The 18,790-nt window shown below is 52.5% G+C and overlaps 1 protein-coding gene across 1 annotated transcript; it reads left to right on the top strand.

The window, feature by feature from the left end:
- The first annotated feature begins 9,123 nt into the window (after positions 1-9,123).
- LOC135577903 (olfactory receptor 14J1-like) lies at positions 9,124-10,038 on the top strand. Its single transcript, XM_065048020.1, has one exon. The coding sequence runs from the start codon at positions 9,124-9,126 to the stop codon at positions 10,036-10,038; it is 915 nt and encodes a 304-aa protein (XP_064904092.1).
- Positions 10,039-18,790: the final 8,752 nt, after the last annotated feature.

Genomic DNA, 18,790 nt, shown 5'->3' with positions numbered 1-18,790 from the left:
CAGACACAAACCAAAATACAAAGCCCAGCAAAAGCACTATGGAAAAATAGAGACACATAAGAAGAAAAGTTAGTCCTGGCTATTTCTATTGCAGCCCTAGTGAGATACCGTGAAACTTATTAACCTGAAGTAGTGAGTATTGAAGTAGTTTCCTCAGGGCATCCTTGAGCTCCTGGTTCCTCATGCTGTAGATGAGGGGGTTCACTGCTGGAGGCACCAAAGAGTACACAACAGACACCACCAGATCCAGGATGGGGGAGGAGACAGAGGGGGGCTTCAGGTGGGTAAACATGGCAGTGCTGAAGAACAGAGAGACCACGGCCAGGTGAGGGAGGCAGGTGGAAAAGGCTTTGTGCCGTCCCTGCTCAGAGGGGATCCTCAGCACGGCCCTCAAGATCTGCACGTAGGACACCACAATGAACACAAAACATCCCAAAACCAGAAAACCAATGAAAGCAAGAAGCCCAATTTCCCTGAGGTAGGAGTGTGAGCAGGAGAGCTTGAGGATCTGGGGGATTTCACAGAAGAACTGGCCCAGGGCATTGCCCTTGCACAGGGGCAGTGAAAATGTATTGGCCGTGTGCAGCAGAGCAGTGAGAAACCCAGTGGCCCAGGCAGCTGCTGCCATGTGGACACAAGCTCTGCTGCCCAGGAGGGTCCCGTAGTGCAGGGGTTTGCAGATGGCAACATAGCGGTCGTAGGACATGATGGTCAGAATAGAATATTCTGCTGTTATAGAGAACAAAAAACAAAATATCTGTGCAGCACATCCTGTGTAGGAGATGGCCCTGGTGTCCCAGAGGGAGTTTGCCATGGATTTGGGGACAATGGTGGAGATGCAGCCCAGGTCGAGGAGGGCGAGGTTGAGCAGGAAGAAGTACATGGGGGTGTGGAGGTGCTGGTCCCAGGCTATGGTGGTGATGATGAGGCCGTTGCCCAGGAGGGCAGCCAGGTAGATGCCCAGGAAGAGCCAGAAGTGCAAGAGCTGCAGCTCCCGTGTGTCTGTGAACGGCAGGAGGAGGAACTGGGTGATGGAGCTGCTGTTGGACATTGGCTTTTCCTGAGCATGGGGTGCTGTCATGAGGAGAAAAAAGACAGTGAGAAGCCAGGGAAGAGTTCTACAACAAAAATGATACCAAGTCCCATAGACCCTCCCCTGTCACACACAGACACCCTTTTCATTTCCTAGGAGAACTTTCTCCAGCACTGTGGCTGCAGCCCTGTGCAGTGCTGGAAAATGTGCAACCAAGAGCAGGGCCTCTGCCCATGGGCTCACGTTAAGTCAGCCCAGCTCTTCACAAGTGGGGCCACAGGAACACTGGGGACTGTCCTGGTTCTGCTAACACAGAAGGGCTGTCAGCACTTGCTTTCCCAGTGATAAGGAACAGAGATGGTGAAGGTAGTTTGGGCTTTCCAGGTTTTTTTACACCTCCCTCCATATTCACTGCAGAGTGTTGTTGGGTGTCAGAAACCCGCAGCATTTCTGCTGCACTCAGGGAGAACAGAGCGAGTCCTGCGAGACCAGAGGATGCCTGTGGGTCAGTGCAGAGTGAGGGCAGCTGCTCTGTCCCTCTGTCTTGCTCCAGCTGCCCTGGGCTGGCACCTTTCTGAGATGGGGGCTGATCACACTCCCATGTTACCCTGAAAAGCCACCAGGCACTGCTGAGAGCAGAGGGATCCACCTCAGACCATGACAGGTCTCACCCTTTCCTAAGGTCTCAGCACCCCACATTTAGCCCAGGACACACACAGCTCATTCCCCAGCCCCACAGACTGCATTGCCCACAGCCCACAGGTCATAGCAAAGCTGGGACACGTGTGCCCATGGACACACCTGCAGGAAAGGACCCACAAGATCAGGCTGTGACTCTGCAGCTGAAACTGCCATCCCCAGAGAGCCTGACAGCAAGAACAAGATCCCAACAGCAATGACCCAGAGCAGGGGAGCAAGAAGGACAATGCGGTGAGGGTGGGTGTGAGAGAGGCCAGGGCAGAGGCAGCCGGGCACTCAGACAGCGTCACCCTTCCCCAGCTGTGCAGCACCTCCCAGACACCAACACTGCCGGGCAGCTGCTCTCAGCCCCTGTGCTCTGCAGAGGAACTGGAGCTCTGGCTGCACAGGAGCTGCTTCATGCCTTGGAGCCCCCGGCCCTGAGGGCAGAGGCTTTGCTGGGTGGGACAGGAGCCCAGGGGGCTGCTCACAGGAGGGATCTGCACTACAGGGGGTCATACAGAGTTTTCTCTGTTCTCCCTCCCATAACCATTCCGGGTTTGGTTTCCTCTCCTTTCTGATCATTTCCCTGCTGCCTGGAGATTCTCCCCTGGGAGGTGTTTCCCTGTCCATGTCTCTTCCCTGTCAGTGCTCACAGACCATCCCACCCTCTGTGCCCTCCCCCTGGCCCTACAGATCCTGCCTGTTCACAGGGCACTGCCTGGGGGCATCTTCCTGTTTGCAGGCTGGAAAACAGGACAGGTCAGACTAAGGCTGACGGGTCCAGCCAAGGTGATGCAGGTGCTGTGCACAGGCAGAGGGGTGGGGAAGGGATGTCATGAGCCTTCTGGCAGATGGACTGATCACTCAGAGTTGCAGTTCAGGAGTCTCAGTGACTTGTTTAAGCATGAGAGCTCATTTTCATTTTATCCTTTCCTGCACCCCCCACCCCTTGGGAGAGGAAACTGAAAAGACAGGCTCAGGAAAGCTCCTTATCTGTCTGGTAATCCTTGCATTGATCTTCTCCTTGAGGCATCCCCTTGAAAAAACCTGGGGGTGATCTGCATCTGTGAGCACCACTGACCCGCACAGAACCCTCTCCACAGCAGAAGGACCCTGTCATTTTGGGGGTCACTCCTTCCACCCACATCTTCTGCCCTCAGTGTTGTTGGGATCTCCCCGGGCAGGCTGAGCGCTGACCCTGGCAGGCGGCAGAGTCCCTGCCCGGCACAGCCCTGGGGTGCAGGGACCCTGCTCTGCAGGACAGCCCTGGGCACCCCAGGGTGCTCCCCCTGTAGTCATGCTCAGCAGAAGTTGTCGTCATTCCCTGTTCCTCTGAGAGTGCAGCAGAGAAGCCCTGCTCTGGAGTGTGTTCTTATCCTCTACAACAGAGATACTGTGAGAGAGACCTGACAGATCCTGTAAATTGTGGAATGTACCAGCTTAGGGTCTCCCTCCAGGAAATGCAGCTGCATTGTCCTACAGCCAGAGACTTACCGTGTTAGAACTGTGATTTGTCTCATTGAATCCTCAGCAACCAACCACCCCACATTGCCTTTAATCTCTCTGTGCCTGGCTCCTGTGCCCTCAGTGCTGCAGGCAGAGCCCTCAGCCCTGCTGCGTGTGCAGAGGAGCTGCTCCTGGGCAGAGCTGTCTCTCTGCAGCGCTGCCGCTGCCATGAGCTCCCTGTGTCCCAGGAGCCCAGCCCAGCTCAGCAGCACAGGAGCAGCCCAAGGCGCTTTAATGACCCCTCTGGTGGGTTGGGTGCTGAGTCCATGGACCTCAGACCCTGGAGGAAGTTGATGAAACATCTCAAGAAGTCAAAGTCAGATTCAAACTCCAAAGTTTATTGTAAGGTTTATGGGTCACACTGAGGGACACAACTGAGAAACAATACTCAGGTTTGGTTAGAGAAGAAAACTGGAGGCAGAGATGACAGGTCAGGAAAAGCAAAGTAAAGGTCTCTCTGATGCTGAGTAAACCTGGATGTGTTTCATTAACCAAAGGGCCAAGATCTGACCCCCAGCCCTGGGAACACAGATCCTGTCCCTCCCACACTGCCCAGGGCCCTTCCTGGGACAGTGTGATGTGGGGCTGTGCAAGGCCAAGGGCAGGACTATGGTCCCACAACTCCCAGGTTCCTGCCTGGGGACAAGGAGTGTTTGGAGCTCATTGACAACATTTCCTGACACGGGTGGCTGAGGAGTCAGTGGGGTGAGGTGCCCTGTGGGACTTCACACTTACAAACCAGAAAGAGTTGGTCAGGATGGAACAGTCAGGGATGGAAAGTGGAGCTGAGGCTCCTGGGAGATGAGAACAAGGCCAAGAGCAGGATTTCAGGAGAGCAAGCTTTGGCCTGCTGAGGGACCTGCTTGGGTCCTATGGGATATGACCTTGGTGTCTGCAGAGCTTTTCTCTCCCATTTCCTCCCTCCTCTCTCCCACCTGCTGTTGTGCAGCGTTTTTTACCCTTTCTCAAATACAATATCCCAGAGGTGCTGCCAGCATCACTGAGTGGCTCAGATTTGGCAAGAAGTGGGTCCATCTTGGAGCAGCTGAAATCGGCTCTGTCTGACATTGGTCAAACTCCTGTTGTCTTGTCAGAGAGGTGACAACTGTAGCACAACCACACCTACCCCCAGTTCCAAGAGTTTGTCATGTAAACCCAACAGAGAGTGACAATGTGTTGGGTGTTGCAAATTACATGATCATGTAGAAGAAATGGACAAGATCTTCTGTCAGCAACTTGAGGAAGTCACCAGTCAATGAGCAGGTTCCTATGGGGAACTGTAATTGCTCTGACATTAACTGGCCTGGCAAAGTGGCAAGTGCCATCAGTCCATAGGATCTTGGGCCAACTGCTTAACGTGACTGCATTGTGGGCCAATGAGAGTGATGCTCACCTGGATCTGGAACTGGGAAACAAGGAATAGCTGGTGAGGGATGTGAACATCAGTGTCCACCTTGGCTGTTGTGACCAGGACACAGAGGGGTCCCAGGCACCAGAGGGGAGGGAGGAAGGCCAGCAGCAGAGCACAGGCTGGTAGAATCCAGAGGAGAAGACTTGGACATACTGGGGAGGCTGATTGAGGTGGTGCCATGGGAAGCAGATCTGAAGGGTAAGGGAGCTCAGGAAATCTGATAATCCTTTCTGGACAGCCTGCTCCAAGCACAAGAATGATCTCTCCAAATTCCCATGAAAAGAAGCATTAATCTTGTAAGGCTGCCCATCTGAAATGTTGGAGCTGAAGGGCAAAAAGGCAGCACACAGGAGGTGGAAGCAGGGGAAGCTGCAAAGGAGGAATTTAGAAACCTTGTCCATGGATATGGGGATGATGCCAAAGCTGCCCTGGAATTCATACCTGAAGGAGAGACTGAGGACACAAAGATGAGCTGACACTTCTTCACTTGCAGTAAAAGAACAGAAAGGGAGAATGTGGGCCTGCTGCTGAAATTCGTAAGAGTAGAATTAGACAGGACTGAGGTTCCTCATGGCTTCTTTGCCTCCATCTTCACTAGCAAGGTCTCCTGGGCCTTTGTTCCTGAAGGCAGGAGTCTGGAGAACACCCAGCAGTGGATGGGGCTCAAGTCAGGGGTGACCTGAGCAAACTCAGACACTGTTGCAGAACAGGAGATGGGTCACTTGACCAGCTCCTGAACACAAGTATCGCTGTGCACAGCACCTGAGATTGCCAGGGACACCCACCTCTTGGTCCAGAGTTGTGTGATTCCTCTTGAGCTGTCCTGGACTGTCTCCTTGCTCAAGTGATGCTTTAGCACCCACTTCTCTGACACATTCTGTCTTTACCAGGCGATTCCCTAGATCAGTATATACTGGAGATTGTTGATAACAGCTGTTTTGGAAATGAGGGCATTGGGAGGGGGACGGAAATATAAGAAATCTGGCTTTATTATTATTTATCATGGATATGCTCTGTGTTTGGCAACAGTTCTGAAATCTCCCTAATCATTCACACCGGACTCAAAAGCTTTAGGAAAATGATGCACAGAGCCTTGGCTTGTAAGAGCATTTTAGATGTTAGCGAGCCCTCTGCTGCCGTGATCCTGAACTGCAGAAACTGAGAGAATGAACAAACCTCTAATGGAGTGAAAGCCAGAAGCAATACCAAGTTTCTGAGGGTGTTTGGGACCCCATGAAGGGCCGTCACTGACACAGCTGTGAAGGAAACAACCAGTGCAGGTCCCTGTCCCTGGAGGCTGCTGAAGGAAAGACTTGGAGACACTGGTTCCAGGTGGTGAGGGCCATGTGGCGGTGGCTCTGGTGCCATGTCAGCCCTTGATGCTTGTTCATCACCAGAATGGCTGAGCCCTGACCACTGGGACCTGGTAGATCTTTCTCCAATGTTTTTCAAGGCTTTTCCTGTGGTCAGGGTGAGTGTTTTGTGTTTTTTGGGTGGTGTTTATGTCAAGTGCTGTTGCTTTAACTGCAAGACTCTGCTTTTTTGTGGAGTTGGAAATGCCTGTGAGCAAATCACAACTCATCCAGCTTCTTTCATACACCTGGCAATGGTCACCAGTCACCTCAATGTGCCTATCTCACACTTGCTTGAATCCTCCTTTTGGATCCATACCCATCACTGCAGGAGGTTCATGGATCCACCAGGCTCATGGATGATTCCTGAGGACCATCCAAGTGTGGGCAGTGTAAGAGAGGAGCAGAGCAGGGTCAGCTCATGGGCCATGACTGAGCACAGCCACCCCAGCAGCAGCCGTTCCCCATCTCCCAGGCACAGCCATGCCCACAGCATGCAAATGTCACTGCCATACATGATTAGCCCAAGAGAGGCCATTCTTCCTTCCGTATTCCCAGGAAAATCTTCCTCCTGTTCCTCCTCCACCTGCAGACATCAACTGCTTTCCATTTCTGGGCTCAGACGTGGCTGGAAGGGTTCACTGAAGCCATCAGCCATCTCATTGCTTCTCCCTGACATGCCCTGACCCTCTCCCACACCTACAATGGCCAATCACGGCTGCTCAGGCCTCCCGCTCTTCAGAAGAGGCCTCGAGCTTCCTGATTCTTCCTGGTGCTTATTATAAACTTCCTTGCTCTCTCCACAGTTCATGGTGAGCTTTCTTGTCCATAACAGCCCCTTTATGGCCATGTCTCACTAAATGGTTGTGTTTGTATGATCATTTGTGCAGAAAGGGCAGTCACAGGACAGCACCCAATATGTCAAACTGATGCTGAGTGAAATGCCGTAAAGCCCTGATGAGTTCCCCCTGTGTCTGTGTCTCTCCTGGAAGGAGTCTGTCCCGAGAAGGGGATCCAGCTCCTGCCACTCTCTGCAGAGGCACATGAGCAGTGTCCATCACCTGGGGACACAAAGGGTGACGTTTGCCAGACACCCTTCATCTGAACCACTTAGATGTGTGCTTGTGGATGAGGTATGGAGCCTTATAGTGCAAATGCCTATTTAATTGTCGTTGCCAGAGGGGTGACCACAGATGCAGAGTACTATTTTACAGATATGTAAATATAAGCATATACAACTGACATTCCTAGACATATTACACAAACACCTGAAGGATTATTCATGCCTTTAACATGATTATCCTCAGAAGGCCACCAGCTTTACATCTCAGGAAATGGGATCCAGAGTCCAAGGGCAGGATGGTTTGGGCTCTGTGCTGGGATCGGGAAACTGAAACATGCTCCCATCTCCCAGCCCCCTGCCCTCCTCAGTGAGGGTGTGAGACATTCTGCCAGCGAGGGCTGAACTCACAGCCATGACCAGTATCTTATGTCCAACTGCAGACAGTGGTGTCCTGCCAGCTCAGCATTGGAGCTTCCATTGCGGGAGGTGTTTAAAAGATATGCAGATGTGGTGCTTAAACAAGTCACTGAGACTCCTGAACTGCAACTCTGAGTGATCAGTACATCTGCCAGAAGGCTCATGACATCCCTTCCCCACCCCTCTGCCTGTGCACAGCACCTGCATCACCTTGGCTGGACCCGTCAGCCTTAGTCTGACCTGTCCTGTTTTCCAGCCTGCAAACAGGAAGATGCCCCCAGGCAGTGCCCTGTGAACAGGCAGGATCTGTAGGGCCAGGGGGAGGGCACAGAGGGTGGGATGGTCTGTGAGCACTGACAGGGAAGAGACATGGACAGGGAAACACCTCCCAGGGGAGAATCTCCAGGCAGCAGGGAAATGATCAGAAATGAGAGGAAACCAAACCTCTCTGTTATGGGAGGGAGAAGAGAGAAAAGTGCCTGTGATCCCCTGCAGTGCAGATCCCTCCTGTGAGCAGCCCCCTGGGCTCCTGTCCCACCCAGCAAAGCCTCTGCCCTCAGGGCCGGGGGCTCCAAGGCATGAAGCAGCTCCTGTGCAGCCAGAGCTCCAGTTCCTCTGCAGAGCACAGGGGCTGAGAGCAGCTGCCCGGCAGTGTTGGTGTCTGGGAGGTGCTGCACAGCTGGGGAAGGGTGACGCTGTCTGAGTGCCCGGCTGCCTCTGCCCTGGCCTCTCTCACACCCACCCTCACCGCATTTTCCTTCTTGCTCCCCTGCTCTGGGTCACTGCTGTTGGGATCTTGTTCTTGCTGTCAGGCTCTCTGGGGATGGCAGTTTCAGCTGCAGAGTCACAGCCTGAGCTTGTGGGTCCTTTCCTGCAGGTGTGTCCATGGGCACACGTGTCCCAGCTTTGCTCTGACCTGTGGGCTGTGGGCAATGCAGTCTGTGGGGCTGGGGAATGAGCTGTGTGTGTTCTAGGCTAAACGTTGGGTGCTGAGACCTTCGGAAAGGGTGAGAGCTGTCATGGTCTGAGGTGGGTCCCTCTGCCCTCAGCAGTGCCTGGTGGCTTTTCAGGGTAACATGGGAGTGTGATCAGCCTCCATCTCAGAAAGGTGCCAGCCCAGGGCAGCTGGGGCAAGACAGAGGGACAGAGCAGCTGCCCTCACTCTGCACTGACCCACAGGCACCCTCTGGTCTCGCAGGACTCGCTCTGTTCTCCCTGAGTGCAGCAGAAATGCTGAGGGTTTCTGACACCCAACAACACTCCGCAGTGAATATGGAGGGAGGTGTAAAAAAACCTGGAAAGCCCAAACTACCTTCACCATCTCTGTTCCCTTTCAATGGGAAAGCAAGTTCTGACAGCCCTTCTGTTTTAGCAGAACCAGGACAGTCCCCACCGTTCCTGTGGCCCCACTTCTGCAGAGCTGGGCTGACTCAACGTGAGCCCATGGGCAGAGTCCCTGCTCTTGGTTGCACATTTTCCAGCACCAAGCAGGGCTCCAGCCACAGTGCTGGAGAAAGTTCTCCTAGGAAAAGAAAAGGGTGTCTGTGTGTGACAGGGGAGGGTCTATGGGACTTGGTATCATTTTTGTCGCAGAACTCTTCCCTGGCTTCTCACTGTCTTTTTTTTCCTCATGACAGCGCCCCATGTTCAGGAAAAGCAAATGTCCAACAGCAGCTCCATCACCCAGTTCCTCCTCCTGCCGTTCACAGACACACGGGAGCTGCAGCTCTTGCACTTCTGGCTCTTCCTGGGCATCTACCTGGCTGCCCTCCTGGGCAACGGCCTCATCATCACCACCATAGCCTGGGACCAGCACCTCCACACCCCCATGTACTTCTTCCTGCTCAACCTCGCCCTCCTCGACCTGTGCTGCATCTCCACCATTGTCCCCAAGTCCATGGCCAACTCTCTGTGGGACACCAAGGTCATTTCCTATGGAGGGTGTGCTACACAACTCTTTCTGTTTGTCTTTTTAGTTTCAGCAGAGTTTTACCTTCTCACCGTCATGTCGTACGACCGCTACGTTGCCATCTGCAAACCCCTGCACTACGGGACCCTCCTGGGCAGCAGAGCTTGTGTCCACATGGCAGCAGCTGCCTGGGCCACTGGGTTTCTCAATGCTCTGCTGCACACGGCCAATACATTTTCACTGCCCCTGTGCAAGGGCAATGCCCTGGGCCAGTTCTTCTGTGAAATCCCCCAGATCCTCAAGCTCTCCTGCTCACTCTCCTACCTCAGGGAACTTGGGCTTCTTGTGGTCAGCGTCTGTTTAGCATTTGGCTGTTTTGTGTTCATTGTGGTGTCCTATGTGCAGATCTTGAGGGCCGTGCTGAGGATCCCCTCTGAGCAGGGACGGCACAAAGCCTTTTCCACCTGCCTCCCTCACCTGGCCGTGGTCTCCCTGTTCATCAGCACTGGCATGTTTGCCCACCTGAAGCCCCTCTCCATATCCTCCCCATCCCTGGACCTGGTGGTGTCTGTTCTGTACTCAGTGGTGCCTCCAGCAGTGAACCCCCTCATCTACAGCATGAGGAGCCAGGAGCTCAAAGATGCCCTGTGGAAACTCATATCCTAGTATTTTCTAAAGCAATAAATTTCCCATCTGGTTCTACATAGACATTTTAATGTAACTAATTACAGGTCCAGCCTGTCATCTGGATTTTTTGATTTTATTAGTTGCTTTCTTATTCTGATAATGTTGTCATCCCATTTCTAATTCACTATTGGATTTTCTTTTATAACTGTTGGCTGTGTAAATGAGAAGCCGTGCTCTCCTTGTCTCTAAACAAAATAAAAAGCTCTTTAGTGACTTGTTTATCACTATATCCTTCCTGCAAGCCCATTTTTAGAGCTCCAGGGATGGTTCCTGTGTTCATGAGAGGAGGGGAAAAGAGTCCAGCATAGCAGCCCTGCCAGGGAGCAGCAGCGCTTGTTCTTCCAGAGCTGTTCTGGTTCCACTCCCACACTCTCCTTCTCATCCCTGGTGTTGGTGCAAGGCCTGAGTGCTCTGGCAGCTTGGTCACCGTCCTGCTGTGTGTCAGTGCTGTGGGCGCAGGCAGGGACAGGCAATGGGCACTGCTGTGACAGAGCTGGCCTCACAACAGCCTTTCCAGATAGAAAGGTGATCTCCTCAGGGCAGGATCTGAAGGTTGATGTCTTCTTAAAAAAATTATCTCAAGAACATGCCCAAGAAAGTGACCTATATATGAAACACCATTGTACAGCTGAACAGTGTGCGTGTGCAGGGCTGGCACACAGCAGTGTCCTCTCACAGCCAGGCTCCTGCCAGAGACCTGCAGGACCAGCAGAGCAGGGGCTGGGCTGTGCCCCTGTGCACTGGACACCCCATCAAATCTGCCCCAATCATCATGGACTAATCCCTCACAGCCTTTATTTCCAGCCTGGACCTCTCACCCCAGTTCACAGAGGTTCTTTGTCCTTACCTGAAAAGACACTGAATGAGTAGGTCAGAAGTCAATGTTTGCATTGTACAGATCAGATGTCAGTGTGAACATCATGTATGTGAGGTGAGATGAACCGAAGTGAGCGCCAATGCTGTCAGATATTCAGGGGTGCCATTTTGCACCTGGGACACGTCAACCCTGTCTGTACATACAGACTGGGAGATGAGATGCTGCAGAGCAGCTCTGCAGAGAGGGATCTGAGGGTCTGGTCAACAGCAAGTTGAACATGAGCCACCAGTGTCCCTGGAGCCAAGAGGGACCGTGTCCTGGGTGCAGCCAGCACAGCACGGCCAGCCAGGCAGCGAGGGGATTGTCCCGCGCTGCTCTGTGCTGGGGCGGCCTCACCTGCAGCATTCACTGTGTGCAGGGATGGGGACACAGTGGAATCCCTCAGGGACCAGCACTTGGGCCAACACTGTCGAATATCTTTATTCTTCCCCTGTATGATGTGACACAGTGAACCTTCAGCTCCTTTGTGGATGGTGCAAGGCTGGGAAGAGGCCTTGGACAACCTCACCTGGGTCACCCTGCCCTGAGCAGGACAGTGAGACAAGATGATGTTCACACCTGAGTTGCTCTGTGATTCAAGGAATCTTTCCCTTGGAAATGTTTTGGAAGAAGGAAGAGGTGGAGAAACAAGAAAATAAAAATACAGGCAGAGGAGGAGACCTCAAAGGTGTCAAATAAACAGAGCAGTTCTGTGAAGAATGTTTCTTTACTCAAACTGTTAGCAGGAAATCTATAACCAGCTCCCCAAACTCCCTGTTCTGCTCATTGGCCCCTGGGATTTACAGCACATTTCTTTACATCAGATTCTGCATTGAAGTTTGCACTGATTGTTACAGCTTCTTCGCAGGATTGCTTCATGTTTCCTTAGAGAACTGGATGTAAACAGGCACCGGGGAATTTTTAATTAGAGGAAACAGAAAAAAAAGGAGAAAAAAAAAGAAAACACAATAGAACTTAATGATGTTTCTCAGTTCTGTGGTTAAATTAAGTAGTTTCCAGCGAGGTCCATTGCCATAATTGAAGAGTTGCCTGTAGGGAGTACGAGAGCAACTGCTGAAAGACTTGACCTGCCTGAAGCTCAAAGCAGAGTGAGAGCTGAGAGGCTCTGAATGAGCCAAGAGTGAGAGGTGAAGAACCTCTGGGGAGCGATGGAAAGTGCAAATGTCCAGACAGGCTTCTGAAGAGATGAGTTCAGACACGGGGAGCTGGGTGAGGACAGGTGGAAACTCCTGGATGTGCAGGGGATTAAATACACGTAGTGATAGACAGAGTCCTGGCACTGCAAGCACAGGGAAAGGCCAACGTTTCATCTCCCACAGTCCGTACACATTCTGAAAATTCATATTTTGGAAGGATAGAAATTCCACAGACATTTTATTAGAAATATTGAATTATTTCATCTGATTAAAAAAGAGACTGTGGGGATTTCTGTTCTTTTTATTGTTGTTGTTGGGTTGGTTTGGGTTTCAGGTTTTGAGGGGACTTCTCAAGTTTTCAGGCTGAGCTCCATGGTCTCACTCTAAGCACCCAGTGCAAACCTTGAGAGGCCCCGTGTACCTGAGGTGTTTGCCTGGGATGGGCAGGTATCAGACCAGACTGATAGAGCGATGGTGCTTTCCTCATTTACAATTATTATTCAACACTTGTGCATCTAATTAGATAAGTTTCAGGACTGTAGGTGAAGAGGCGGATATGTGAAGAACACTTAGAAGATGTGATAGAAGAATTTTCCAGTTGATATCATTGAATCATAGAATTATTTCAGTCGGAAGAGACCCTCAGGACCATTGAGTCCAACCACAACCTAAATCTAGAACTAAACCGTGTCCCTAAGAACCTCATCTAAATGCCTTTAAAACACCTGCAGAGATGGTGACTCCACCACTGCCCTGGGCAGCCTGTTCCACCACATGACAACGCTTTCCAGGAAGACTTTTTTTCCTAATATTCAATCTAAACCTCCTCTGGTGCAATTTGGGGCCATTTCCTCTTGTCCTATCACTTACTAATTGGGAGAAGAAATCAACACCCTCCATGTTCCAACCTACTTTCAGGTAGTTGTAGACAGAGATAAGGTCTCCCCTCAGCCTCCTGTTCTCAAGGCTGAACAGCCCCAGCTCCCTCAACCGCTCCTCACCACACTTGTGCTCCAGCCCCTCAGCAGTTTTGTTGCCTCCGCTGCACTTCCTCTAGTGCCTCAATGTCCTTCTAATGAAGAGGGACCCAAAACTGAACACAGGATTCAAGGTGGGACCTCACCAGTGCAAAGTACAGCGGCACAATCACTTCTGTAGTCCTGCTGGCCGTACCATTCCTGATTCAATCCAGGATACTGTTGGTGGCCTTTTTGTCCACCTGGGCACAGGCTGGCTAATGTTCAGCTGCTTTCATTCAACATCCCAAGATCCCTTTCAAACAGGCAATTTTCCAGTCGCTCATCCCTGAGCCTGTAACACTGCCTGGGGTTATTGTGACCCACATGCTGCACTCGGAACAATTGACCTCAGCCCAACAATGCAGCTGGTCCAGATCCCTCTGTTGGCCTTCCCACCCTTCAGTTGATCAACACTCCCACCCAACCTGGTGTCATCTGCAAACTTACTGAGGGTGCACTTGATCTCCTCATCCAGATCAGTGATAGAGAATAAGTAGAACTGAGTTCAATACTGAGCTCTGGAGACACCACTCATGACCTGTCACCAATTGGATTTGGCTCCGTTCACCACAACCCCTTGGGCCTGGCTCTCCAGCCAGTTCTTTACCCATCGCAGATACACCATCCAGGCCATGAGCTGCAGCTTCTCCAGGAGATTCTGTGGGATATGGTGTCAAAGGCTTTACTGCAGTCTAAGGACACAACACCCACAGCCTTTCCCTCATCCACTAATTGGGTCACCCTGTCATAGAAGGAGGTCAGGTTGGTCAAACAGGACCTGCCTTTCTTAAACCCATGTTGACTGGACCTGACCACATGGTTCTCTGGTATGTGTTCTGTGTGATGTTACTCAAGATCATCTGCTCCATGACCTTGCCCATCACCTAGGTTAGACTGACAAGCCTGTAGTTCCCCAGATCGTCTTTCTGGCCCTTCCTCTAGATGGGTGTCATGTTAGTCAACTTCCAGTGAACTGGGACTGCCCCAGTTAGCCAGGATTGCTGATAGATAACAGAAAGTGGCTCAGTGATCCCCTCCGCCAGCTCCCTCAGCACCCTTGCGTGTATCCCATCTGACCCCATAGCCTTGTGGGTGTCCCAGTGGAGCAGCAGGTCACCAACCATTTCCCCTTGTATTATTTGGGAGTCACTCTGCTCCCCATCTTTGTCTTCTGGCTCAGGGGCTGGGTACCTGGAGCACAACTGTTCTGACTATTAAAGACTGAGGCAAAGAAGGCATTTAGCACCTCAGCCTTTCCCTCATCCTTTGTCACTGTGTTTCCCTCTCCATCCATCAGAAGATGGAGATTCCGCTTAGCCCTCCTCTTATTGATTATACATTTATAGCAACTTTTCTTGTTGCCTTTTACAGCAGTACCCAGGTGTAGGTCCGGTTGGGCTTTGGCCCTTCTAGTTCTCTTCCTCCATAACCTCACAGAATTCTTGTATTCCTCCTGAGTAACCTGCCCCTCCTTCCAAAGTTTATTCCCATGCTCTCCCTGGAGATCCCCTGAGCTCTCCTGGGTGCACACAGTTCCTCTCCAGGAGACATCTGCCATCATTCCTATTGCAGGTGGGGCAGCAACAGGCAGGTAAGTCCAAGACCTGTTAAAGTCTTCTTGGAAATGTGCAAACAAGAAGGAAGCTCTTAGTCCAGCCCTTGGTCCCTAACACACCCCCCTGGGACTCTGAGCCTGTCTCCCTGAATCCATCAAGAACCCCAAAAGAGCAGAAGTCCTTTTGAGGGAGCAGCACCTGGGCTGTATTCCTGACACCAGCTCTGGAAGAGGCGTCCAGTCTTCTGCCCTGCCCTGAGGAGCCCCTGGGTTTATGGTGCTGTTTGCACAGACACAGCTCTGATCAAGTGGTTCACATCGCCTCCGCTTCTCTGCAGCCTCAGGGATGCCACTGTAGGGACAACAGGACTGTCTCAAGTTACATGAGACCTTAGGAACCCCACAAATCCAAGGGCACAGTCATTTGTTTTCAAATCGCCTTTTCCATCCCGCCCCATCCCCAGTCCAAAATTCCAAGAGTGTTTAAACTGGATGCGTCGGTGTCTTCTTGGTCATGTTTGCACAGGAAGGTTAGAAGGGAAAGAGTGATATCCATATATGACCAGTAGGCAGTGTGCGATGTGACTGTGGACCGGTATCTGCTCTCCATGAGACCTCCCCTGAGCTCGAAATCAATCCTGTGCTCCAGCTCCACTGCAGTTTCCACAAAGCCGGTGTCTCTGTGAGGAGACACCAGCACTGAAAAGGCAGCATCCTGCTGTTGCCCTTGGCCACAGCTCCAGGGAAGCAGCAGCCTCGAGTCACTGGCGGCAGAGGGGGAGAGACCACTGAGGTGCCCATGGGCAGCCCCAAGGCCACCAGGGCTGCTCCTCCATGAGGCAGCATTTGTCTGGACCCTCCTGCATCCTGGGGCTGAGCCCTCAGCTCCAGAGAAGAGTGAAGAGATGGGACCTGAGACAAATTGTTTTCTACTGCTTTATTTATTGAGTTTATCAAAAACCAAGGAGTGCATATATATATGTACAAGAGGTCTTTGATACAAGACAAGACAAGCAGGAGGCCAAGAATTATGTTATTACAGACACAAACCAAAATACAAAGCCCAGCAAAAGCACTATGGAAAAATAGAGACACATAAGAAGAAAAGTTAGTCCTGGCTATTTCTATTGCAGCCCTAGTGAGATACCGTGAAACTTATTAACCTGAAGTAGTGAGTATTGAAGTAGTTTCCTCAGGGCATCCTTGAGCTCCTGGTTCCTCATGCTGTAGATGAGGGGGTTCACTGCTGGAGGCACCAAAGAGTACACAACAGACACCACCAGATCCAGGATGGGGGAGGAGACAGAGGGGGGCTTCAGGTGGGTAAACATGGCAGTGCTGAAGAACAGAGAGACCACGGCCAGGTGAGGGAGGCAGGTGGAAAAGGCTTTGTGCCGTCCCTGCTCAGAGGGGATCCTCAGCACGGCCCTCAAGATCTGCACGTAGGACACCACAATGAACACAAAACATCCCAAAACCAGAAAACCAATGAAAGCAAGAAGCCCAATTTCCCTGAGGTAGGAGTGTGAGCAGGAGAGCTTGAGGATCTGGGGGATTTCACAGAAGAACTGGCCCAGGGCATTGCCCTTGCACAGGGGCAGTGAAAATGTATTGGCCGTGTGCAGCAGAGCAGTGAGAAACCCAGTGGCCCAGGCAGCTGCTGCCATGTGGACACAAGCTCTGCTGCCCAGGAGGGTCCCGTAGTGCAGGGGTTTGCAGATGGCAACATAGCGGTCGTAGGACATGATGGTCAGAATAGAATATTCTGCTGTTATAGAGAACAAAAAACAAAATATCTGTGCAGCACATCCTGTGTAGGAGATGGCCCTGGTGTCCCAGAGGGAGTTTGCCATGGATTTGGGGACAATGGTGGAGATGCAGCCCAGGTCGAGGAGGGCGAGGTTGAGCAGGAAGAAGTACATGGGGGTGTGGAGGTGCTGGTCCCAGGCTATGGTGGTGATGATGAGGCCGTTGCCCAGGAGGGCAGCCAGGTAGATGCCCAGGAAGAGCCAGAAGTGCAAGAGCTGCAGCTCCCGTGTGTCTGTGAACGGCAGGAGGAGGAACTGGGTGATGGAGCTGCTGTTGGACATTGGCTTTTCCTGAGCATGGGGTGCTGTCATGAGGAGAAAAAAGACAGTGAGAAGCCAGGGAAGAGTTCTACAACAAAAATGATACCAAGTCCCATAGACCCTCCCCTGTCACACACAGACACCCTTTTCATTTCCTAGGAGAACTTTCTCCAGCACTGTGGCTGCAGCCCTGTGCAGTGCTGGAAAATGTGCAACCAAGAGCAGGGCCTCTGCCCATGGGCTCACGTTAAGTCAGCCCAGCTCTTCACAAGTGGGGCCACAGGAACACTGGGGACTGTCCTGGTTCTGCTAACACAGAAGGGCTGTCAGCACTTGCTTTCCCAGTGATAAGGAACAGAGATGGTGAAGGTAGTTTGGGCTTTCCAGGTTTTTTTACACCTCCCTCCATATTCACTGCAGAGTGTTGTTGGGTGTCAGAAACCCGCAGCATTTCTGCTGCACTCAGGGAGAACAGAGCGAGTCCTGCGAGACCAGAGGATGCCTGTGGGTCAGTGCAGAGTGAGGGCAGCTGCTCTGTCCCTCTGTCTTGCTCCAGCTGCCCTGGGCTGGCACCTTTCTGAGATGGGGGCTGATCACACTCCCATGTTACCCTGAAAAGCCACCAGGCACTGCTGAGAGCAGAGGGATCCACCTCAGACCATGACAGGTCTCACCCTTTCCTAAGGTCTCAGCACCCCACATTTAGCCCAGGACACACACAGCTCATTCCCCAGCCCCACAGACTGCATTGCCCACAGCCCACAGGTCATAGCAAAGCTGGGACACGTGTGCCCATGGACACACCTGCAGGAAAGGACCCACAAGATCAGGCTGTGACTCTGCAGCTGAAACTGCCATCCCCAGAGAGCCTGACAGCAAGAACAAGATCCCAACAGCAATGACCCAGAGCAGGGGAGCAAGAAGGACAATGCGGTGAGGGTGGGTGTGAGAGAGGCCAGGGCAGAGGCAGCCGGGCACTCAGACAGCGTCACCCTTCCCCAGCTGTGCAGCACCTCCCAGACACCAACACTGCCGGGCAGCTGCTCTCAGCCCCTGTGCTCTGCAGAGGAACTGGAGCTCTGGCTGCACAGGAGCTGCTTCATGCCTTGGAGCCCCCGGCCCTGAGGGCAGAGGCTTTGCTGGGTGGGACAGGAGCCCAGGGGGCTGCTCACAGGAGGGATCTGCACTACAGGGGGTCATACAGAGTTTTCTCTGTTCTCCCTCCCATAACCATTCCGGGTTTGGTTTCCTCTCCTTTCTGATCATTTCCCTGCTGCCTGGAGATTCTCCCCTGGGAGGTGTTTCCCTGTCCATGTCTCTTCCCTGTCAGTGCTCACAGACCATCCCACCCTCTGTGCCCTCCCCCTGGCCCTACAGATCCTGCCTGTTCACAGGGCACTGCCTGGGGGCATCTTCCTGTTTGCAGGCTGGAAAACAGGACAGGTCAGACTAAGGCTGACGGGTCCAGCCAAGGTGATGCAGGTGCTGTGCACAGGCAGAGGGGTGGGGAAGGGATGTCATGAGCCTTCTGGCAGATGGACTGATCACTCAGAGTTGCAGTTCAGGAGTCTCAGTGACTTGTTTAAGCATGAGAGCTCATTTTCATTTTATCCTTTCCTGCACCCCCCACCCCTTGGGAGAGGAAACTGAAAAGACAGGCTCAGGAAAGCTCCTTATCTGTCTGGTAATCCTTGCATTGATCTTCTCCTTGAGGCATCCCCTTGAAAAAACCTGGGGGTGATCTGCATCTGTGAGCACCACTGACCCGCACAGAACCCTCTCCACAGCAGAAGGACCCTGTCATTTTGGGGGTCACTCCTTCCACCCACATCTTCTGCCCTCAGTGTTGTTGGGATCTCCCCGGGCAGGCTGAGCGCTGACCCTGGCAGGCGGCAGAGTCCCTGCCCGGCACAGCCCTGGGGTGCAGGGACCCTGCTCTGCAGGACAGCCCTGGGCACCCCAGGGTGCTCCCCCTGTAGTCATGCTCAGCAGAAGTTGTCGTCATTCCCTGTTCCTCTGAGAGTGCAGCAGAGAAGCCCTGCTCTGGAGTGTGTTCTTATCCTCTACAACAGAGA

The sequence above is a fragment of the Columba livia genome, unplaced genomic scaffold (genome assembly GCF_036013475.1).
Source record: "Columba livia isolate bColLiv1 breed racing homer unplaced genomic scaffold, bColLiv1.pat.W.v2 Scaffold_178, whole genome shotgun sequence".
NCBI lineage: Eukaryota > Metazoa > Chordata > Aves > Columbiformes > Columbidae > Columba > Columba livia.
Note: the sequence above shows the minus strand (reverse complement) of the source record. Positions and strands in the feature narration are given on the sequence as shown.